The following is a 24,786-nucleotide window of genomic DNA, read 5'->3' on the forward strand; positions in this document are numbered from 1 at the left end:
CCGCCCATTATTTCTTTTTTATGTCCCACAGCTTTATCTATTTGACCAGGTTCCTTGGACTTAGTTTTCCCCCTTCTAGTTGTTTCTGTAGTCCATAACCAAATTGGTCTTCTCCAAACCTATGTTTAGATACCTCCTTTCTTTTATACACAAAACCTTAGTGGCAAAAGTCCACTTTCTTTGGCTTTGTTATGTCATTTGGTGTCTTGCTTATATCTCAGATTCTTTTATTCTGTTATTTCTCTGTCACTCTGGCCTAGAAATATCTATCCCTGAATCAGTCCCAATTTACATAATTTCAACTACATCTTTGCTGCTGAGTGCTACTTGAGAAGAGTAAGCAGCTACTTAGCTTAATAATTCCACAATAAAAGCATAATATCCCACCTCAGCTAGGCCCTTATAATCATTATATTTTTCCCTCTCCTTCCCTAGTTAACGTGTTCTTCTGTTGTCCACAGTGAAAGAGAAATTGGGGTAGAGAAACAAATTACCAGCATGTTGGGATCCCTGGGTGGCTCAGTGGTTTAGCGCTGCCTTCAGCCCAGGGCGTGATCCTGGAGTCCTGGGATCAAGTCCCGCGTCAGGCTTCCTGCATGAAGCCTGCTTCTCCCTCTGCCTGTGTCTCTGCCTCTCTCTGTCTCTCTCTGTCTCTCTCTCTCTCGAATAAATAAATAAAATCTTAAAAAAAAAAAATTCCCAGCATGTTAATATATTTTAAAATCTTACAAATGTCTACAAGTATGTAGCTGTTTTTATCTTGTTTATAGAGGTCTTAGACATCCAACCCAAATTTAGGTTCTGTGAGGTCAGAGATTATATCTTCTTTAGTCTACTTCTTGCTTTAATATTGTCACTGTTGAACACGGTGCCTCATACGTAAAAATTGTTCTGTAAATTTTGGTTAATATTCAAAGTCATCTATTGACTACAGCAAATTGTCAAAGCCCTGGTGTGATATTTGAGATCATTTCTCTCCCAGTAGAAAATTATAAACCAAGACTTATTATTTGTAGAACTGTTAACATCCCTACGTCTGTATCTCAGTGGTAGCATGTGGTAGAATGCAAAACTGTGTGAGCTCTCTGGATCCTCTTCTTCACTGGTTTAAATTAGGAAAAAAAGGTGAGGGGGCACCTGGGTGGCTCAGTCAGTTAAGCATCTGACTCTTGATCTCAGCTCAGCTCTTGATCTCAGGGTCATGAGTTTGAGCTCTGTGTTGGGCTGTACATGGGTGTGGAGCCTACTTTTGAAACAAAAATTAGAATGTTTAAATTGTTTCTAAGGTATTTTCTGAGCATTAAGTGAAATAATTAGTGTAAAACAATTTGCAAATATTCTACATAAGACCTGGTACCGGGGATCCCTGGGTGGCTCAGCAGTTTAGTGCCTGCCTTTGGCCCAGGGCACGATCCTGGAGTCCCGGGATCGAGTCTCGTGTCGGGTTCCCGGCATGGAGCCTGCTTGTTCCTCTGCCTCTCTCTCTCTCTCTCTCTCTTCTCTGTCTATCATAAATGGATAAATAAATCTTTAAAAAAAATAAAAATTTAAAAAATTTAAAAATTTAAAAAAAGACCTGGTACCTGATAAATACTTGTTTACATTCAGTAAAATAATGGTACGTTTTTTTTTAAGATTTTATTTATTTATTTATTTATTTATTTATTTATTTATTTATTTATGAGAGACACAGAGAGAGAGAGACAGAGAGGCGGAGACACAGGCAGAGGGAGAAGCAGGCTTCATGCAGGAAGCCTGACGCGGTCAAATAAGTAAATAAAATTTTTAAAAGTAAATTTAAAAAGCGTATACATCGGGATCCCTGGGTGGCGCAGCGGTTTGGCGCCTGCCTTTGGCCCAGGGCGCGATCCTGGAGACCCGGGATCGAATCCCACATCGGGCTCCCGGTGCATGGAGCCTGCTTCTCCCTCTGCCTGTGTCTCTGCCTCTCTCTCTCTCTCTCTGTGACTATCATGAATAAATAAATAAAATCTTTAAAAAAAAAAAAAAAAAAAAAAGCGTATACATCACACATGAATGGTATCTTATAAATCATTAGCAGTGCTGTTCCTGTTACTGAGATGGGGGCACGGGTAGGGTTTGTGAGCATGCTACTCTGGGCTTTTCAGCAATATCAATTATTTTGGAGTTAGAGATTTTTGCCTATGTTGTTCACTGCTTCTTACAGTAGCTAGTATAAGGAAGGTGCTCAATAAATATTTGTAGGCTTGATGCTTTGGGTTTTGTTTTAAACTCGGTTCCTCCCTCAAATGGTGTTATGTTAGAATGCCAGAGTTTATAATTCTAATATCACTTATTTTCCCCTGTTTAGCGTCACACTGCTCAGCTCCGGGAAGAGCTGCTAAAACTTTCCTGTCCCGAAGGCTTAGACCCTGATGCTGATGATGCCTCGGATATGTGCAGTGCCCCAGCAGATGCTGAGGAGACTCTAATGCATGATCAGGTCAAACCAAGCAGCAGTAAAGAACTCCCCAGTGACTTCAAATTATGAGCTGCATTGACATGGACTTCATAGACACAAAGGCTTTGAAGCACAAGCCAAATATGTCAATATTTGTATGTAAGAAACTAATTATGTAATAGTTATTGAAACTGAAACTATACTATGCCCTTAAGGAGATCCAGTTTAATTCAAGGTGATCTTTTATTTACCTGTACAAGAGTGTAAACTTTTTTGTGCTTTTATTTTTCAATTGTGAGAACCACTGATTGGTATGTTCAACAAATTTGTGTATACAAAGAAATGGATAAATCACTGATATATAAGGGAAACTACCTTAGGAAAGAATGTTTACTGAATGTTTATTTTATTTTTTTTTTACTGTAGAGTGAGGGGTTGTTAACAAAGAATATATATTGGTCATTCTTACAACTACTATTTAAAGTCAGCAACTTTTCACTGAATTTGATAGATTTTATGTTTGGCCATATCTTCATGCTCATCTTTGATTTCTGAAGACCTCCTACATACACTTAAATAAAAGTTAAATGGACATACTCCCTCTTTTTTGATTTACTGGTACATTTTTTAAATGAAAAATATGCCATAAAATGCATTATAGCTGGAGACTTGCACTTGTATGGATGAATTTATTACATTCAACGTATTTAATTTTATGCCTTCTAATTCTAAGATGCAGAAAAAATAAATGAACATGATTTTATTCTATGCCAACATTTGGGCCTGTGAATGTATCCGTTATTTGAATTTAAATATATGAGAAGGAATGGTCAACTTGAAAAGTCACTCTAAACTGATTTTTTCCTAAAGGGCTCCTTTTTTCCTGGACTCTGGTTTTATTACTAAAGTCACATGTATGTATTCAAACATTGAGGCTCTGTGGAGCAGAGAGGATACCTCTCTGGTGCTGTTACAGTACGTTCTGTACCTGCCATATAGGCTCATTTTCATGCAAATTCTTCTTAGAGCCAAATAAATAAAGACTTAGGTGTATTAGTATGTCTTGTTTCTAAAACAGTTTGCCATGGTGTGAAATGCTATTTCTACAAAGAATTGGACTCTTTCAAGACCTAAGCATGGGAAAGGAAAGGATATTTTTCAAAAACCAATTATCACAAACTAAAAGCTAAGGTGATTTTTGACAATATTTATATAAAATGAAGTGGCGTGTGGGAACCTTGAATCTGGAGCTACCAGAAGGAGAAGCTATATTCTGAAGAAAGAGCTGCTCTCTGAAGAAAAGGGGGAACTAGGAAGCATGATGCTGACATACAAGGCACAGTGCTCCCTAAGCTTGGATGAAGGAGGGGACAAACTGCATGGGACCAGAAAATGCAAAGTTCTAAAACACTTACTGTTAGGTGCAGTGTGTGGTAAGCTAAATACACCAAGGATGACAAAATAGAGTCCATTCCTGAGAAAGCAGAGTCCATTTAATGCCATCCACACACATGCCAGCTAAAATCTAGGTATGAAATGATCAGCAATAAGAAGCAAAATACAGTCATCTGTCTTCCAGGTTTTTGGTTTTTGTCTGTCAGGGTCCTGTCAGGGATGGATGATAAAAGCTACTATAGCAAGTATAGTGTTTGCCTCCAGCTTGGAATTTTATTTTTAATCATTAAAATAAGGTTAGGTCATTTTTTCCAATTCACACCACTAGTCTTCAGAAAGCTTTACAAGAGGAAAGTAAACAGTACCAGTACTATAAGGTCCAGTTCATGTTTTTAAAAAACCAATATCTTAAAGTCTAAATTTGAGACTGATTACTCTTTAAAATGGTTCCATCTTGGATCCTGACATTATGCCAGCAAACATTTAAGCACTCATTCTGGTAGTAAGTACAGGTACCTGCACTTGAGGGTGGAATGACAGACATGGAAACATAATGTCAATATAATCGGTAAGTCCTCTGAAAAGAGTTCTTTACAGGCTACTATTGGGAACACAAGGGAAGAACACTCAGCTCAGGCAAAATGTCAGTGGGCATTGAGGCAATATGGTCAAGAAAGGCTTCATCAAGGAAGATAAGATATCTTGAGTGTTGAAAGATGAAGATAAAAAAAGTCAGGTAAGGACACCTGGGTAGCTCTCAGTTGGTTAACTGTCCGACTCTTGATTTTGGTTCAGGTCGTGATCACAAGATTGTGGGATTGAGTCTCTCATCTGGCTCCATGCTCGGCACAGTCTCCTTGAGATTCTCCCTCTCCCTCTCTCTCAAAAATAAATAAGTCTTTAAAAAAAGAAGTTGTTAGCCAAGCAGAAGTTATTACAGACATAAAAGAACAAAGGGAAAGCTTAAGTTAATAACATAATTGGGTTGTAAGAGATAATGTAGGATAGTCCAATGAAATGTAGGCTGTGATGTTAGATAGGAGAGCTTAGATCATAAAAGACTGTCTTGTTCAGAAGCTTTCCACCCTGTGGGTGAGGAAGATGAGGGGAGCAATCTGGTCATACTCTATTTTAGAGGATGATTCTACCAACTATGGGGAGGCAATAACGCTTAGGTTATTTCTGTCTTTCTAATTATAAATAATGCTCTAGTTAACATGATCAATACCTTTATTTCTTTATAAAAGCCCTCTAGACGCGATCCTGGAGACCCGGGATCGAATCCCACGTCGGGCTCCCAGTGCATGGAGCCTGCTTCTCCCTCTGCCTGTGTCTCAGCCTCTCTCTCTCTCTCTCTCTCTCTCTCTCTCTCTCTCTCTGTTACTATCATAAAATAAAAATAAGAAACAAATTAAAAATATATATACAAAAGCCCTCTAGTCCAGGTGGTAGATCATCAACTAGGACAAAGAGGTAGAGAAGAGTGAGGAAATAAACATATTTTTTGGTATAAGAATAACTGCAGCATGTTTACTGGCTGAGGAACCTGGGGCAGTGGTTGGGTGGTAGAGAGATGGAGAGGGTAAGCATGAAGGCCTTAGAAAAGGATGGAATACAGTCAAGACAATTGGTCTAGTCCTAAAACTATCAACTATGAAGTCTTAAAAGTACCAAAAATAAACTGCTTAGATACCATTGTAGCATTAAGACCGGTATCTACAAAGTTAGACAAATGTAGAAATTACTATAAAACTTTTTTTGATGTCTTAAATTTGGTTTATGTAGGATGAGGTGGGTGAGAGTGCAATGTTCTAGCCCATTGCCCACTGGGAGCAGCAGTTTTCTCAATGTAATTGTCTTCTTTGTTCTCATTAGATTTTTTCCTTATTTTACACAAGTGGATATTTGGAGTGAAAAAAGAGCACAATCAATTAAAATGCTACAAACATAAAATGCCAAAAAAATAACACAAATTGACAGACACATCGTTTTTTGTTTTTTATGGTTTTTTAAGATTTTTATTTATTAGCATGAGCTGGGTGGGGAGGAGCAGAGGGAGATGGGAGAAGCAGGCTCCCCATTAGGCAGGGATCCTGAGGTAGGGCTCAATCCCAACCCAGGGATCATGACCTGAGCTGAAGCAGACGCTTAACTGACTGAGCCACCCAGGTGCCCCCAGATAAAACTTTATAATCACTTTTCCCTACATATTTTCACTGTCAACTTTTTTTGTGCTGTTATTTTTTTCACCTCTTCATAGACTACAATTTTTATAATATTTTCTAACTATTGAGTAGGAGTACAATTCATTATTTCTTCCAGCATGGTTAATATTTTTTTACTATTGATGGTAGGGATGCATTAAACATACAACCTCACTCACAGACACATATGGTGTTTACAGTATTCCAACAGGTTTGTGTCCCACCAACCCATAAATTCTAAATTTCGTTATTCCCATTAGAAAAGAACCAGGGCGCCTGGGGGCTCAGTCGGTTAAGTGACTGCCTTCAGTTCAGGTCATGATCCCAGGCTCTCTACTCAGCGGGAATTCTGCTTCTCCTCCCTCTGTCCCTATCCCTACCCCTTCCCCTTCTCATGCTATCTCTGTCTCAGTCTCTCTCTCTCTCCAAAAAAAAAAAAAAGAAAATGGGGACACCTGGGTAGCTCAGTCCGTTTCTCCCTCTGTGTTCACATGGTTCTCAGTCAGTTAGGTGTCTGACTCTTGGTTTCACCGCAGGTCATGATCTCAGGGTTGTGAGATCCAGCCCCACGTCGGGCCCTGCACTGGGCATGGAGGCTGCTTAGGACTCTCTCACTCTCTTCCTGTGGCCCTCTCACTCATGCTCTCTCACTCTCTCTCTCTCTCTCTAAATCTTTAAAAAAGGGATTTTTTAAAATCCCTGGGTGGCTCAGTGATTGTCTGCCTTTGGCCCAGGTCATGATCCGAGGGTCCTGGGATCAAGTCCCACATCGCACTCCCTATGGGAAGCCTGCTTCTCCCTCTGCCTATGTCTCTGCCTCTCTCTGTGTGCCTCTCATGAATAAACAAATAAAATCTTTAAAAGAAAAGAACAGAACCATGGTGCTTTTGTAATCTCTCTTTCTTTAACCAAGATATTTTAATCCTTTGGCTTATTTGAATTTTTGTCTCTTCTAGTAGTTTAATATTTAAGTACTTTTTAAAAAAGATTTTATTTATTTTACAGAGAGCACAAAAGCACAAGTAGGGGGAGCAGCAGGCAGAGGGAGAGGGAGAAGCAGGCTCCCTGCAGGCAGCCTGATGTGGGACTTAATCCCAGGACCCCGGGATCATGACCTGAGCCCAAGGCAGACCTTTAACTGACTGAGCTACCCAGGCACCCCAATTTCTAAATACTTTTATAAATGGCCTCCTTTCCTATCAGTTAAAAAAAAAAAAGATTTGAAGCAGAAAAGGCTCGAAGTGTTCTGTTTCTACGAACACAGTGATGAGCAGAAGGACACAACCCCTCTGCTCACCGTGCCCCAGGTCTGGGTGGAAAAACAAGCTCTAAGCAAGTAATTCAAGGTGCCTGGCGCCCAAAGACCCAGGGGCGCCTGAGCGCAGCTGCATCTTCTCCCGTAGGAAACCTGGTCCTGTGTCCTGTCGGTCACGCTCCTTTCCAGGCCCGTTGTGATGTCAGGGACGCAGCTGAAATCACTGGGCGTATTCTTTGTAAACTTATCCAGGAATTCCCCTGGAACTGCCTGGGCACCAGACTCTTCTGGTCACTGTCTGGCCAGGAGGACTGCAAGTGTCCTCTTGCGTCCCGTGGCCAGGCCATCAGAGTGAGCCCAGCGCTCTTCTCAGGAAACAAGGCCTCCGTCCGCTGACCATCAAGATCCGGCCCAGCTTCCCCACCAAAAGTCATGACTTCATTGCCCTTTCTCAGCCCTTCTCCATACGCCAAGCCCTCAGGGAGAACGTCCCTTACAAATATTCAGCTGAGAAGCTGATGCTCATCCACCTGCGCTTTCACTGCAAACCTAAAATGAGATGCGCGTCCAGTCTTTGTGCGCTGCACATCATAAACCTTGTGTAACAGTCGTATTCCTGACAGGAGTCGGTTCCCACTGTGGCCAGGCATTGATGGGGATTTAATCTCACAACTTTAGCTATCTGATTATTGGAAGAACTTTCCATAGACATCTTCTGACTGTACATTTCAAGCCTGGTTTTTCATCCATCATCACCAAGAACCTCTGGTGCGGAGCCCCACAGGACTTACTCATTTTTCACCCTAGGGCTTTCAACTTGTATTTTGTTCCATCATAGGTCAGCATAGGTGGCTGACCTATAGGTGTATTCCTGGAAGCCGGGCCTACGGGTCAATGGTTAATGATACCTTGATTATCCGTAGAAATGACTGCAAACTGCATAAATCTATCTCATTAAACCCAAATCAAATATATCCCCAACTCTGCAGATCCCCCAAATTATCACAGCCACTCTAATGCCATGTGATTGGAGAAGTATACCTGAGTGGAAGGCCGGAGAGACTTAACAATTGACCTGAAAGTATCTTACCTAAAAAAACAAAACAAAAACAAAGTACCCATTTTAAGTGCACAATCAATGGCTTTTAGTATATTCGCAGATATGTGCAAACGTCACCAACCCAATTTTTTTTAAAGACTTCTTTATTTGAGAGTGAGAGAGAGAGAACGAGCAGAGGGGAGAGGCAGACGGTGGGGGAGAGAAGCAAACTCCCCACTGAGCAGGGAGTCCAATGTGAGACTTGATCCCAGGACCCTGGGATCATGACCTGAGCTGAGGGCAGACAAGCCATCAAGGTGCCCCTCCTATGATGATCCTTTAAAATGATGTTAGTGGAACCTCCAGATTGTCAAAGGATTTTGGTTTTTGTTTTTGTTTTTAAAGATTTTATTTATTTATTCATGAGAGACACACACACACAGAGAAGCAGAGACACAGGCAGAGGGAGTAGCAGGCTCCACGCAGGGAGCCGGACACGGGACTCAATCCCGGAACTCCAAGATCACGCCCTGAGCCAAAGGCAGATGCTCAACCGTTGAGCCACCCAGGCGTCCCTGTCAAAGGATTTTGAGACCACTAATCAGTACCTGAAACAAAAAAGGCAAAGCTGAATATGTTGCTTACTAATAGTTTGCTGACGTTGCCATAACAAAGTACCCAGACAGAAAGGCTTGACCAACGAGATCAAGGTGTTGGCAGGGTTGGTTTTTTTCTGAGGCTTCTTTCTGTAAGCTTGTAGGTGATTGTCTTCTCCCTCTGTGTTCACATGGTCTCTGTCTATGGGTTCACATGGTCCTAATCAACTTTTGATTAACAGCAAAGCAAAGTTTACTTTATGATAGTATAAGGCTCCCAAAAAGGGAGGGGATCTGAAACAATTGCCCTTTTTAAAAATTTTAATTAATTAATTTACATGGGGAGGAGCAGAAGGAGAGGGAGCATCTCAGGCAGACTCTGCACTGAATACAGAGCCCAACTGGAACATGACCTGAACCTAAATCAAGAATCATATGCCTAAACAACTGAGCCACTCAGGTGTCTCACTCCACAAAAATATGCTAAATCATATTTTTTATAATAAGTGCTAGTCATCAAAATAATTAAATAATTGGACATGTTCAAGTATTCCATTAATTGGTGAGTATTGTTTGCCTAAGTAATGAAATAAAGAACATAATTAGCATATTATTATATATCTAGTCCATAGAATTTATTTATGTTGACTTTATTTTTACAAAGTCTTTTTTTTAAAGATTTTATTTATTTATTTATTCATGAGAGACACAGAGAGAGAGGCAGAGACACAGGCAGAGGGAGAAGCAGGCTCCATGCAGGGAGTCCGATGTGAGACTTGATCCCAGGACCCTAGAGGCAAAGGCAGACGCTCAACTGCTGAGCCAACCAGGAGTTGCAAAAATGTAAATTTAAGTAAATGTTAAGTTGCATGTTTTCTACTTTTTCTTCTAAAACATCTAAAATGACTAGAATTAGGGCAGCCCAGGTGGCTCAGCGGTTTAGCGCCGCCTTCAGCCCAGGGCCTGATCCTGGAGACCCGGGATCAAGTCCCACGTCGGGCTCCCGGCCTGGAGCCTGCTTCTCCCTCTGCCTGTGTCTCTGCCACTCTTTCTCTGTCTTTCGTGAATAAATAAATAAATGAATAATCTTTCAATTTAAAAAAATGAATGGTACATCTGAGTTTAAAATTGTGAAATGTTTTCTAGCTGCTGTCCTTATCTGTTGTAAATAAAATTATAAATAAAATTATATTTCATGAGAACCTCCAGAACCAAAAATAGAACATGAAGAGTAGCAAAGGAATGAGCATTACTACTGTAAAAGGACACTTAATTATGCAAGAATCTGTCGCATTCATGCAAAGAGGGAAATTTATTCATTTATTTTTATTTTTTGTAAGTATTCTATTTATTTATTTTAAAAATATATATATTTGTTTATTTACTTAAACTTGACACTTCTCCCACTCACATTTTATTTTTTTTTAGTTGAAGTTCCATTTGCCAACATACAGTATAACACCCAGTGCTCATCCCACATAGTGCCCTCCTTGGTGCCCTCACCCAGTCACCCCAACCCTGGCCCACCTTCCCTTCCATAACCCTTTGTTTGTTTTCCAGAGTTAGGAGTCTCTAATGGTTTGTCTCCCTCTCTATTTTTTCCCACTCATTTTCTCTCCTTTCCCCTATAATCCCTTTCACTTTTTCTTATATTTCCTGTATGAGTGAAACTATATGATGATTGTCTTTCTCCAATTGACTTACTTCACTCAGCATAATACCCTCCAGTTCCATCCATGTCGAAGCAAATGGTGGGTATTTGTCGTTTCTAATGGCTGAGGAATATTCCATTGTGTACATATATACCACAGCTTCTGTATCCATTCATCTGTCGAAGGACATTGTGGCTCCTTCCGCAGTTTGGCTATTGTGGACATTGCTGCTATAAACACTGGGGTGCAGGTGTCCCGGAGTTTCACTGCATCTGTATCTTTGGGGTAAGTCCCCAGCAGTGCAGTTGCTGGATCGTAGGGTAGCTCTATTTTTAACTGCAAAGACAGAAATTTAACAAGTGTCATTTCTCTTACCTATGAGCTTCTGCAACTCAAATTCTACCTGTATTTTTAATTTATCAGAACATAGATTAATATGCAGAGATGTGGGGATTCCCTGGGTGGCTCAGTGGTTTAGCGCCTGCCTTTGGCCCAGGGCACGATCCTGGAGTCCTGGGATCGAGTCCCAGGTCGGGCTCCCAGCATGGAGCCTGCTTCTCCCTCCTCCTGTGTCTCTGCCTCTCTCTCTCTCTCTATGTCTATCATAAATAAATAAATAAATAAATAAATAAATAAATAAATAAATAAATAAATCTTAAAAAAAGTATGTAGAGATGCCTTTTCCCTGGAGTCTAAACAGTATAAATCAAGAGGGCAGCTGTTCAAGGTCACTCTGTGTCCTTGGATCTTGAATGAGAGGGACCCTCGTGTATATTCTTTGATTTATTTTGTGGGTTTGTGATACATGGGTCCCTTTAGAGCTTCCTATCCAGGGCATGAGGCCCCCTTATGTGATTCTAAGCATCCAAAAGCATTCTAGAGTTGAGGGAGGGATGATAACTCTCTAAATAGGATCCAGCCCAGATTGTGTGAGTCAGAGAGGCATTGTTCCTGTATCTACATTTATGTCTCCTTTGTACCCATACTGTATCTAGAGAAGTCTTACTGAAAGCCTCCTAGTTTTTTCACCTGAATGAAGACCTATCAAAGGAATGGTTTTGTTTTGCTTTGTGGGACGAATAACACACCTTTCAGGGGAAGCATGCTAGTGGTTAGAGTCAACTTCCAGGAGCCCCAAGGACAAGGTGAACTAGGAACACCAGTAGGCTGCCTGGGTTCAGGCCCCACTTACCAGGGCAGTTTCCGAATAAGGAAATCTTTGCAGGATCTGGTTGCTTTTCATTGACTTTAGGTGTCTTGTTCTGTTCCACTGGACTTACATTCCTACCAACACTCCTACCTCAACCACATAAATCCTTACTTTCCTCTGCTTCTCCAGTCTTTGCTTTCAGGAATTTTCAGTATCTGTACTGACTCTGGTTCCGGGGTTGTTTCCAGTATGTTCATGAGGGGGGTTATTTTACTTATTTACCTACTTGCTCTGACCTGCATACCAGTCACATACTTCTCTCTTCCATCATTGTTCACCAGATGGAGAGACCATGGAGCTTTATTTATTTTTTTAAATTTATTTATGATAGTCACAAAGAGAGAGAGAGAGAGGCAGAGACACAGGCAGAGGGAGAAGCAGGCTCCATGCACCGGGAGCCCGACGTGGGATTCGATCCCGGGTCTCCAGGATCGCGCCCTGGGCCAAAGGCAGGCGCCAAACCACTGCGCCACCCAGGGATCCCACCATGGAGCTTTAATGGTCAGACGAGGTTCAAATCCTAGTGTAATCTTAGGCAAGATACCTGCCTTTCAGTTTCCTTGGTTGAAAAATTGGCTTAATAATATTTGCCTTAGAGTTATTGTAAGACTTAAGTGAGATATCTGTTTAACTGTATTTAACCCCATACCCCATTTATCTTATATCTTCAATCCACGTTCATTTATTTGCCGCAGGACAAAGGCCTAGCTAACTCTGTTGAGGGTTAGCGATGGTTGTGGGGCTCTGAGAGACGCAGTGCTTGGAGAGAGCAGAGGACCAGCAATGGGATGAGAAGAAAGAATTGTGTGTGAGGTGAAGGCTTTTGAATGTTAGTTTTGGGAGATCAGATTTCACGTTTTATACAAGTCAATTTTTTTTTTTTACAAGTCAATTTTTTTTAAAGATTTTTATTTATTTATTCATGAGAGACACTGACAGAGGGAGAAAAGCAGGCTCCCTGCAGGGAGCCGGATGTGGGACTCGATCCCAGGACCCCAGGATCACACCCTGAGCCGAAGGCAGATGCTCAACCACTGAACCACCCAGGCGTCCCTGTAGAAGTCAATTTTTTGAGAACAGTGTTATTGAGGTATAACTGACATAGAAAAGAGTGCACATATTTTAACTGAGTACTTTAAGTTTTTCCATATGTATACTGCCATGAAACCATTAGCATAATCAGATAGTGAATATATCTGTTACTCCCCAACCTGTCCTTGTTCCTCCCTGCTTTCCTCTCCACTTCCCCTCCCCCAGCAACCACTAGAGCTTTCTGTCTCTAGTGATCAGTTTTTGTTTTCTTGATTTATATAAATCGACTCATATCATATCTCCTCTTTTTTTTCCCTGGCTTATTTCACTCAGCATAATTACTTTGCTCTTTGTGTATATTGTATGTTTCCGTAGTTTATTCATGTTTATAGCTGAACACTATTCCATTGTATGAACATATCATAGTTTATTTGTTTCTCTGTGCATGGACATTTAGTTGTATCCAGTTTTTGGTGCTTCCTAAAAAGGCTGCTATAAACCTTTAAAAACTGTTCTTATTAAACATGAGACTTGTGGGTGCCTGGGTGGCTCAGTGGTTGAGCATCTACCTTCGGCTCAGGGAGTGATCTGGGGTCCTGGGATCGAGTCCCACATCAGGCTCCCCCGCAGGGAACTTGCTTCTCCCTCTGCCTATGTCTGTGTCTCTCATGAATAAATAAATAAAATATTTAAAAACAAACAAAAACATGAGATTTGTTAATTAATGTGAAAAAGGATTGAAACGTCATGAAATGCTGGTTACAATCCTGCCTCCTTGTTACTGCTTAGGTATGAGATAGGACTAGTTAAAACACATACATGGGGCAGCCCTGGTGGCTCAGTGGTTTAGCACTGCCTACAGCTCAGGGCGTGATCCTGGAGACTCAGGATCGAGTCCCACGTCAGGCTCCCTGCATGGAGCCTGCTTCTCCCTCTGCCTGTGTCTCTGCCTCTCTCTCTCTCCTGGGTATTCTCATGAATAAATAAATAAAATCTTTTTTTTAAAAAAACACATACATGTATCAGACCTGAAGCTACTTGGAGAAACGTGTCACTGACAATACAGTTTAAGGTTCTAGGGTAAACATGGCATGTTGAACATATGCCATCCCTCCTTCTTCAAAACCCACTAAATTAAAAAAAAAAACACTAAATCCATGATAAAGAAAAAAAAATTACGACGTAACCTGCAGGGGAAGAGATGATGAGACTTGGTAGCCCTGGTGGGGAGCAAGTAACTGCTGTAGCTGACCAGAGAAAGCCCAGTCCTAAAAGTGCAATGGGAGAAGCTAAGGTAAACTTGTATCTAGACTGAAGCATCCTGGAAAGACTCAGCAACTGGGAGCACTAGATGCCCTAGGACTGGAGGTCTCAGGTTAGGAAGAGGAAGGACTGAAATGAGGAGGACTCCTGCAAAGCTGAGTCAGTCTGTTGGAACCCCTGCCCACCTCTTCCCCTCCACTCTCCTTGCAGTGGTCTCTAGAGGGTCTGACATTCAGACTGGGTTTTGAATGTTGAGGCTCCTGGCTTTCCTGCTCTGCTTGTCTCTGGATCTCTGGCAACTGGACCTTCATTGCCCAGGTAGGAGATTAAAAATGAATCTGAGAAATCTGACCAGCCCAAGAAAAAAGACTAACTATATAGTAACATGAGGGTTCCCAGAGGACCACCCAGCCAAGCCACTCTGGTCATCCTAAAGTGGACATAGCCTACTCACCAGCTCAGTGTCCACTCTGTTTTTTTGTTTTTAGTTTTTTTTTCAATTGGGACCATAATTTTTTCTCCCACATTTTTATTTGCCTGAAGAGAGATGAATGTACTTGTTATCATTGTCAAGCATATCTTACTCAAACTAACCTTGAATTACAGAGAAAGCACCAAGTTCACTGTGTGGGACAATGTGGCTTTCCAGGCAAGTGATCAACCTACTGTAGCGGCCACTGTGTCTCTGCTTTAATAGCTCTAACAACTGTCAAATGGTTTACACAGTGTAGGATTTTGTGCTTAAAAAGACCAAACGACATGCTGATTAAATATTTCCTGTACAAATGGCTTTTACTTATCAGTAAGAAGACATTCTTGGGCATCCTCCCTTCTCCACTCTGCCCAGATCTGGCTTCTCGTGGCTGCTGCTGGCTGAAGCTGAGCACCATTCCCTCCACAGTCTGGAGTGATTTTGGGTACTGACATCCTTGGAGCCGGCACTGGGCTAGGCTCTTTCAGAGATCTCTGGCACTAGATTGCTCCAAGAATGCCGTTTGGTCAGAGTTACCCTGGCTAGCGTGCAGCACTCTCACAGTGCAGGTTCAAGCCCACTGGGGTAGAGTCCTGGCTCCCTGAGGCCTGGCGTTCTGAGCCTCGGTATTGGCCTAGGAGCATGGCTATAGAAAAGAAAGGAGGTCGAATCAGGCTCCAGCTCTGACCTCAGTGGCAGACACACAAGGGTGGCAGGTTTCTGGACTCAGTCAATCCTGCACAAGCTTCGCTGCACCAGCCACAGGGTCAGAGGTCCCACTCAGTCATGATTTATGTAGTGGCAGCATCAAAACCAGATAGTTTTCTTACACTTTTTATTTTTAATTATTTTTTAAAGATTGCATTTATTTATTCACGAGAGACACACAGAGAGAGGCAGAGACACCGGCAGAGGGAGAAGCAGGCTCCATGCAGGGGACTGGATCCCAGGATCCCTGGATCACAACCTGAGCCGAAGGCAGATGCTCAACCACTGAGCCACCCCAGTGCCCCCACTTTTAAAAAACAGTTATTTATGTATTTAGTTAGCTATGTATGTGTGTCATCTCTACACCCAGCCTGGGACTTGAACTCACTACCCGGAGATCAAGAGTCGCATGCTGCTCCGGCGGAGCCAGCCAGGCGCCCCAAAACTTCCCTTATACTTTAATTCGTTCTAAGAAAAAAAGACCTATTCTCTGCGAGGTGGTTCTTGCGCTTCCGCTCCAGAGGGTCTCTAACTTCCCGGGAATGGTGCCCGAATGCTGTTAGGGTACCCTAAAATGCCCACGTGCATTTTGCATTTTTTGTGAAGGTCATGTAGTCAGGAGGTTCTGATCCAAAAATGTTTAGGAACGCAAGCGGCAGATCATTCATTCCTGCAATCTCTGCGCAGGACAAGACCCGGGCCTCCAGCCGCATTTTCAGCCCCAGCCTCGGAGGGTGGTGCAGGAGGACCCCGCCTCCCTCAAGTCTTGCACAGCCCCTTGGCTCCGCCCCCTCTGGGCGGGGCCAGCACAGACCACGCCCTCCGACCCGCCCATTCGCTGCTCCAGGCGGGGCATCTCTACTGGGCATGCTCAGTGCCAAGGCCAGGCGTGGGTCTCCCGGCCGGAAACCCGAGCGGCGCGTGCGTATCTTTCCCAGGGTGTCCCGCGCTGCTGTCATGGCCGCGTCCAGGTGACGATGTCCGCACGTGGGCTTCCGGGGCCGTGGGAGTATTCACAGGCACTGTCGCCGCTAGATTTCGGCATCTTTGGACCCTCTTCCTTTCACTTTCTTCTTTTGACTCCTGTGGGAACCCGCTTTGACTGCAGCGATGTCCAGGGTGATGTGGACGCCGGAGCTGGCAGTTTTGAGGGGCTTCGCCACCGCGGCTGAGCGGCGGCGGTGGAAGCAGGAGGGAGTCTCCGGCTCAGGTGAGAGAGGCGAGGTTGCCCGGAGCACTGGAAGGTCCTCCTTGTTTCGATTATTATTATTATTATTTTTTTTTTTCTGCCGCAATCTGGCTGATCCCTTAGGCGTAGGATTCTTGCTGCTGGATGCGGGGGGCGGGGTCCCCGGGCTCCGCGCCTTCTCCCTGCCTGGGTTCCGCGGTAACCGCCGAAGCCCGGTCAGCTTCTTTTCGGAGCCCTTAACGTTTAAGGTCATTTAATCCTTGCGATAAACACTTAAGGTGGATACTCCGTTTCATGCCATTTAGCAGGTGAAGACGTTTAAAGACAGATTGACTAATTTATTCCGGGTCCCACAGCTGATATGCACAAAAGTTGAAACGAGGCAGCAACGATGTAATGTTTGTGAACTGTGCACATTTACTGGAGAGGCAGGGTTAAAAGCGTGTTTACTAGTGACAGATGTGGGATAAAGGCCCATCTGGTTGTGGGATTTAGGCTGGACCCGGAAGAAAAATAACAGTTTAGTAGGACAGTGTCTAAGAGTGTGTGTGTGTGTGTGTGTGTGTGTGTGTGTGTGTGTGAAGGCAACAGGTGCTTCTGGAGAGAGGTAGTTTTTGAAGTCTGATTTCATGGAAGGAGTCAGACATGAGCTGAATTTTGATTAAAAAGGTCAGACAAGTGGAGAAGAGCTCAGCAGGAGAAATCGCAGGTGTAAAAATGTGGAGGCGGGAAGGTGCATGGGGTATTAGAGGAGCAGGGAGAGAACCAGCTGTTCCTCAGGGCAATAGTGGGGATCCGAGAAGCTACATTATGAAAGGCCTTAGACCCGATTGTAGAAACTTTTCTGTTGTGAATAGGACTCTTTTTGAATTTCCAGCAGTAAATGACCAATGAGGAATATTATTCCTGGATCTAATTTCTACCTTGCGGCTCATCGTATGGATGAGCTGTGAATTGTAGAAGTGATGTTCATAGAATAATAGGAATTTGTTCAGTGCTTTGTGATTAATGTATAGTAAGCATTCTAAGGAAATACATTTTTTTTTGCATGTGAAAATGGTAGATTTGCCTAATAGCGTTATCCTTTACAACATGAAAAGAATTGGTCTTTTGGATTATTGAGCTGATTTTTTATATTGCAGAGAGTGGATCTTTCTTACAATTGCTGCTCGAAGGGAACTATGAGGCCATATTCTTAAGTTCATTGACTCAAAATATTTTTAACTCAACAATGATGACTGAAGAAAAGATTGACAGCTTCCTAGAGAAGCAGATAGTAACATTCCTGGATTACTCAACAGATTTGGACACAACTGAAAGGTAGAATTTTATTTGAAATTTTCATAGAGAAGGGACGCCGAGGTGGTTCAGTGTTGAGTGTCTGCCTTTGGCCCAGGTCACGATCCCAGGGTCCTGGGGTTGAGTCCTGCAATGGGCTCCTGGTGGGGAATCTGCTTCTCACTGTGCCTATGTTTCTACTTCTCTTTCTGTGTCACTCGTGAATAAATACATTAAAAAAAAGAAAAGAAATCTTCATAGAAAAGCCGACTGAATACATCTAATAGTGCTTTGCCAGTGTAAGACAGTCATTGTTGGAAAATGTGCTCTTCAGTATGGCAGCCACTAGTCACATGTGGTTGAGCTTGAGGTAGGTAGTGCAACTGAGGGACACAATTTTAAATTTCATTTAATTGTAATTAAATTTAAAAGAGCCCTGTGTGGCTCATGGTTATAATATTAGACATTGAGACATAAATTAAGTTTCAGAAATTTTATTTTGTAATATTTGGATAATCTCTGTGCATGTTGGTTAATATTTTACATTTTTAATAGTAAAACTGAAATGAAATTGTGGTTATACAGTGGTTCATATTTGTTTCTTTATTCTTGTATGCAGACAACAGGTGATATTCCTAATTGGTGTAAGCAGTTTGCAACTTTTTGTTCAGAGTAACTGGACAGGGCCGCCCGTTGATTTACAACCTCAGGATTTTTTGCCGTCCATTTTGTTCCAGCAATTCAGTGAGGTATGCTTCTTGGAAATGTCATATATAGTTATTATTGTGTTACTGTTTTCTTTAGGAACTGGTTTTTATAAACTGGAGTTAATAGTAGGTAGGAAAAAAAAAACATGACTTTTACCTTGTACAAAATCTACTAAGAATGCTTGTTCATTAATCAGATTTTTCAAGTACTTCCAGAAGGTTCAGTGTCAGGAATGGAATTATTAGAGATAAGTGTTAATAATCTGAAGGTAGGGCAGCCCCGATGGCTCAACGGTTTAGCGCCGCCTTCAGCCCAGGGATGTGATCCTGGAGATCTGGATCGAGTCCCACATCAGGTTCCCTGCATGGAGCCTGCTTCTCCCTCTGCCTGTGTCTCTGCCTCTCTCTCTCTCTCTCTCTCTCTCTCTGTGTCTGTCATGAATAAATAAAATCTTTAAAAATAAACAATAATCTGAAGGTAGAAGGGCTCCTGCCTGGCTCAGTTGGTGGAGTGTATGACTCTTGATTTTGGGGTTGTTCGAGCCCCACGTTACGCATAGAGCTTACTTAAAAAAATAAATAGGGGCACCTGGCTGGCTCTGTGGTTGAGAGTCGGACTCTTAGTTTTGGCTCAGGTCTTAATCTCAGGGTCAAGAGATTCAGCCCTCTATTGGACTCTTTGCTGAGCATGGAGTCTGCTTGAGATTCTCTCCATCTCCCTCTGCCCCTCCCCCTGCTCGCATGCTCTCTCAAATAAATAAATCTTTGAAAATAAATAAATAAGTAAAATATATTTTAAAAATCTGATGGTGGGAGTGGAAAGAGAAGTACAAAAACAGCCATAATCTGATAGCCACAGTAATTAGCTCTGTACACATCTGTGTAATAACTATATTATGTTGTAATAGAATAATTGAAATTCTGATCCTGGCCCTAAATCATTAACAAGAGATTAAAAAATTTTCTGTATGTTATGTCTAAGAAGGGAATTTAATGTTCACTTTATAAAAGTTGTCATTAAAGTAAAATCCCAAAGATTATGTCACTTAAAGAGATATGCCTCAGTTGTCTAGAAATTTGCTTATATGGAACATCTCATTTCTTCTCTTGTTGTGTATGAAACAGTTTCTGCCTCTTCAGCCCTGTGGTTTAGGTTAAAAATTCACCAAATAGTCAAAGTCGTAAGTGTTTGTTGCACACAGATATGTGGGGTGAGTGCTTAATTCACATGTTCTGTTTTTAAAAATTTTTTTAAAGATTTTATTTATTTATTCATGAGAGACCCAGAGAGGGGCAGAGACATAGGCAGAGGGAGAAGCAGGCTCCTTGCAAGGAGCCTGAAGTGGGACTTGATCCCGGCACTCTGGGGTCACTACTTGAACCGAAGGCAGATGCTCAACTGCTGAGCCACCCGGGCATCCCAATTCACATGTTCTATCAGTTTGAGGATTCTGGAGATGAGAAAATGGAAGCTCCCAGTGGTGAAGGAAACTTGTTGGAGGTCTTAGAGCTAGGCAATTGGAAGCCACATTTTCTGGGTCCAAATCCAGCCCTCTTTCTGCTATACTAGTGCAGAAGCACCTGTGATGTCAGGTAACAATTCAAAGCAGTACAGAAATAGGTTACATGAGAGATTTGGACTGTAAAATATTGAAGTTAAGAGATGTGGGGAATGGGAATTTTGTCAGTTTAGCTGGGAGTGGTCCTTGAGTTAAACCTGAAGGGTGATGAGAAATGGACAGGTAGGGAAGAGGAGGAAAGGCAGTCTGGGTGCGGTCATGTAAGTAGATGCTCACAGCGGGGAAGAGTGCAGTGTTTGTGGGAGCGGGATGTTGTGAGCCTGCTGAAGTAGCATTGAAAGGTCAGACTTCATGGGATTCAGGCCAGATTGTAGGAAACTTTGAGACTTTTTAAAAAAAATTTTTTTAGATTTTTATTTATTTATTCACAAGAGACACACAAAGAGAGGCAGAGACACAGGCAGAGGGAGAAGCAGGCTCCATTCAGGGAACCTGATGTGGGACTCGATCCTGGGTCTCCAGGATCACGCCCTGGGCTGAAGGCAGGTGCTAGACCGCTGAGCTACCCAGGCTGCCTGAAACTTTGAGACTTTGATTTTAGTTGTTGGTTTTTTTTTTTTTTTTCCATTAGAACTATCTCATACATTGGGGGAAAAAAGCATATGAAGTGTATGCAGTTGAAATAATAAAACTCCTTTGTTGGGAATCCCTGGGTGGCACAGCGGTTTAGCGCCTGCCTTTGACCCAGGGCGCGATCCTGGAGACCCAGGATCGAGTCCCACATCGGGCTCCCGGTGCATGGAGCCTGTTTCTCCCTCTGCCTGTGTCTCTGCCTCTCTCTCTCTCTCTCTATCATAAATAAATAAATTAAAATAAATAAATAAATAAATAAAACTCCTTTGTTCTCACCACCCAGTTTGAGAGAGAAACATTAGTAGCGCAGGAGAACAGAGCTTCATGACCACTGTTCTACAGATGTGGAGCAGAGGGGCCCTGTGTGGGGCCTGTGTGGGTGTGGGGGAGCCTTTCAACTGGTCCCTTCTGGTTGGCAGCATTTGCTAGATCCCTGCTGTGCACCACTAATCATAGCATCTTCTCCGTGTGCTGTGACTGGGAAAGGGGTTGGGAAATACCGCCTTAGAAGGTCCCCTGCGTGCGCTTCTGGATGATGTCCCCGGCCGCCCTCTCCCATGAGCCAGTCCCATGAATTTTGTGTTAACCATTCCATTGCTTTTCTTCATAGTTTCAGCACCTATATAACTGTAGAATACCTATTGTTTAATTTTGCCAGTTTTTGGACTTCTGTAAAATGAAACAAACTGTATACATTCTTCTGTGACTTGCTTTGCTCAATGGTATATTTTTGAAATACTGTTTTTTGAAATACTGTATTTTAAAATACTGTTATTCATTTTTACTGTTGTATAGTATTTCAGTTGTATGACTGCATCAGAATCTATATGTCTGTCTATTGATGGCCATATAGTACGTTTCCTTTTTATTTATTGCTGTATATTACATTAATGCTATTAGGAACACATCTTCTGGAAATCATTTGCAAGAATTTCAAAGCATAGCATACTAAAAAATGACTAATGCAGTGTGCTTAATGGAGGATGCTGTTTTTACTGGTCCTCGGGCTATGATCTTTTAGCCACTTATACACCCTTCCCAGCAAGGAGTGGGGAAGCTCTGCAGTGCTCTATATATCCACAAGTGGAGTTGCTTTGCCTTAGAGTGTAAGCATGTTCATCTCTTTTTGGTAAGGTCAGGTTGTTTTTATTTTTATTTTATTTTTTTAAAGATTTTATTTATTTGACAGCACAAGCCAGGGGAATGGCAAAGGGAGAGGGAGAAACAGGCTCCCTGCTGAGCAGGTTCCATCTCAGGACCCTGGGATCATGACCCGCGCTGAAGGCAGATGTTTAACTGACTGAGCCACCCAGGCGCCTCTCAGTTTGTTTTTATTTTTTATTTTATTTTTTTTGGTCAGTTTTTTTATTTTTTATTTATTTTTAATTTTTTTAAGTTTTTATTTATTTATGATAGTCACAGAGAGAGAGAGAGAGAGAGAGAGAGAGAGAGAGAGGCAGAGACACAGGCAGAGGGAGAAGCAGGCTCCATGCACCGGGAGCCTGATGTGGGATTCGATCCCGGGTCTCCAGGATCGTGCCCTGGGCCAAAGGCAGGCGCCAAACCGCTGTGCCACCCAGGGATCCCGTCAGTTTGTTTTTAAAAGGAATATTCAATTTATACTCTTTGCCAGCAATCTGAGAATTTGGAAGGTAGGGGGAGTTGAAGTTTTTAAACACGTCAGTATTTTCTAATTGTCATTTTTCTGTGCTGATTTATGTTTCTTAGCTCTTGTGAAGCACAAATATTTGTGAACATATTTTATGGTCATGGAGTATAGTGACCAAAGCCAAATTCATTTTCCCTGCTTTTAACTTATGGCCTTGTCCATTTTTAATACTGTTTTCCGATGTCTGGTGCTAACCAAAGGTATAGCACTGAAGGCCCATGTCCAAGCATTACTGGTCACCTCTTACAAAGAAAGGTTGATCTTAGTAATCTGGTTTTATAGTAAATTTATCTCAGGCTTGCTGATGTTCAACTTTTTTTCACTATTATGATAAATACTTATTTTTACATGTCACATGCTGTCTTGACTGAGGAATAATTCCTAAGAGAGTCATAACCTTTGCTTTGTCAGTTTTTATTGAAAATGTAAACAATCCTTTTTAAAAACAGACCATTCATTTCCCAAAACCTCTTGAAACACATTTAGAACTCAGCTGGAATATCAGTGTTATATCTTGGGGGTCGGCAGAAGCTGATTTACCTAAGCAGAAGATAGAAAAGCATTTCATTTTTTCATGATGATGCAAGGTAGCACTGGGAAGAGAAATGTGTTTATTTGGTTATTCATACATTCACTCATTTATTTATTACTTGCCTTGTTAATACCATTTCCAGAGAAGGTTTTTTTTTTTTTTTAATTCATTTTAGAGAGAGAAGAGAGCATGTGTGAGGAGAGGAAGGGGCAGAGGGAGGGAGAGGGAGAGACAATCTTAAAGCAGACTCTACACCAAGTACAGAGCCAGACAGCAGGGCTGATCTCATGACCCTAAGATCATGACCTGAGCTGAAATCAAGAGTTGGATGCTTAACCGACTGAGCCACCCAGGTGCCGCCCGTCTCCAGAGAATTTTGAATTGAAGAGTAGGTGGTTTAGTAACCACCCTTGGGTTTGAGTATCAGAGACAGTATACATAGGTAGTATACCACGGGCTATTGCTTTGTATCGTTTTTTGTTACCCTAGTAAATTACTCATTTATTACTTATCTATAGAGATTTCATTTAGAAGAGAATGATTTAAATTTCTGCTAAATTAATGTGTTTCTCATTTCAAAATGATTAGAATATGGTTTTTTTTTTAAAGATTTATTTATTTTAGAGGGAGAGAGAGAGAGAGGCATAAGAGCAGGGAAGGAAGAGGGCAGAGGGAGAGGGAAAGAGAGAGAATCTCAAGCAGACTCCTCACTGAGCATGGAGTTTGACATGGGGCTCGATCCCACGTTCCTGAGATCATGCCCTGAGCTGAAATCAAGAGTCAGCTGCCCAACCGACTGAACCAACCAGGCACCCAGATTCTTGTCCTAAAGGCATGTCATATCTTGTTGTACTTCACCAGTTTGGTTGGGACTTTGGGAAATAAAGGTGGTTAAATCTTTATTTTGGTATCTTTGTATGAGAAGAGAACTCGATGAGGCTGTGAATACAGTCTGGGTACAGAGGGCAGGTTTTTCTCCCAAGCTTTTAAGTGAGTGTATCCAGTGGTGTATTCAGCACCTCCACTTGGAGGTCTCACAAAACACCTTGGGCTCATGTGTTGCAGACTGATCTCACGGTGAGGGGCTCCTCTACACTGGGCCTCTTCCATTATCTGTATGTCAGTAGCACACCACCATAAGTGGTCCCAGTCAGAAGACTAGATGTGATCCTGGCCCTGTCTTGCAGCCTTCTAATGCTTGGCCTGGTCCTGAACCATCCTGAGAGGCAGGAAGAGATCTGTGGGGAAGGCAACTGGAGTGGTAGGAAGAACAGTGGTTTGGGAGTAGGACAACACGCTGGGATTTCTGTTCAAACACTGACTTCTGTGTCATTTTTCAGCTACACATAACATTTATATCTATTTCCTTCTAAAATTGAGGTAGCCATAATAACGTCACCATAGTTTCTTAATTATTGAAGTTTAAAAAAAAATTCCTTTGCCCTTAGTGTAGGTAATGGTAAGCTTTGTTTGTGGTTTGGTGGCGCTTTTTCATGGTAAATCTCTATTTCTCTGTTACACTTCTTGATGATGAAGGTAGGACAGTGGATGAACCCACAGCTATTTCTTTCTTGGCCATATTGAGCTCTTCAACAACATATTGAGCCAAGTACTGGCATTATTTGGCTTATTTAATTTAATCCTTATGAGAACGCTATAATGAGTGAGTTTTATTATTTCATATTTGAGGCTTCAGTTAAAAAATTTACCCATACCAAACGAGTAAGAGGCAGAAAAAGGACACTATTCTGTGTCTATTACATTAGAGCCCGTGCTTCTAATATGTAAGCATGCTTGCTGTCTATTTTATGGTAGCTGTCAAAATTATAAAGTACACATCTTAGAAAACACGGGTGCCTTGTCCATTGTAGAAAATCTCTGTTCAGCCAAGGAGTGGATTTTTCAAAGGCATCTCTTTTTTTGCAGCCTTATGTTCTTACCGGTCCATGGTTATAAGCCCACTCAGCATTTGCTATGTAGGACCTTACTGGCTGTTTGGCTTAGGTATTA

The 24,786-nt window shown here is 42.1% G+C and overlaps 2 protein-coding genes across 18 annotated transcripts in view; both read left to right on the top strand.

The window, feature by feature from the left end:
* The window catches only part of BIRC6 (baculoviral IAP repeat containing 6), a 230,751-nt gene extending 227,553 nt beyond the window's left edge, over window positions 1-3,198 (top strand). For all 16 annotated transcript variants that reach the window (XM_025454221.3, XM_025454229.3, XM_035700797.2 and 13 more), the window contains one exon: window positions 2,333-3,198. In XM_025454221.3, the coding sequence (XP_025310006.1) occupies window positions 2,333-2,512 (180 nt within the window). In that variant the 3' untranslated portion in view covers window positions 2,513-3,198. The remainder of the gene's footprint in view (window positions 1-2,332) is intronic.
* A 12,936-nt stretch (window positions 3,199-16,134) lies between these two features.
* The window catches only part of TTC27 (tetratricopeptide repeat domain 27), a 172,784-nt gene continuing 164,132 nt past the window's right edge, over window positions 16,135-24,786 (top strand). Inside the window, exons 1-3 of one of the 2 annotated variants that reach the window (XM_025454220.3) lie at window positions 16,135-16,458; window positions 17,580-17,757; window positions 18,335-18,464. In XM_025454220.3, the coding sequence (XP_025310005.3) occupies window positions 16,359-16,458; window positions 17,580-17,757; window positions 18,335-18,464 (408 nt within the window). In that variant the 5' untranslated portion in view covers window positions 16,135-16,358. The remainder of the gene's footprint in view (window positions 16,459-17,579; window positions 17,758-18,334; window positions 18,465-24,786) is intronic. The other variant, XM_049095466.1, reaches the window with a different exon arrangement.

This window comes from Canis lupus, chromosome 17 (assembly GCF_003254725.2).
Source record: "Canis lupus dingo isolate Sandy chromosome 17, ASM325472v2, whole genome shotgun sequence".
NCBI classification, from domain to species: Eukaryota; Metazoa; Chordata; class Mammalia; order Carnivora; family Canidae; genus Canis; species Canis lupus.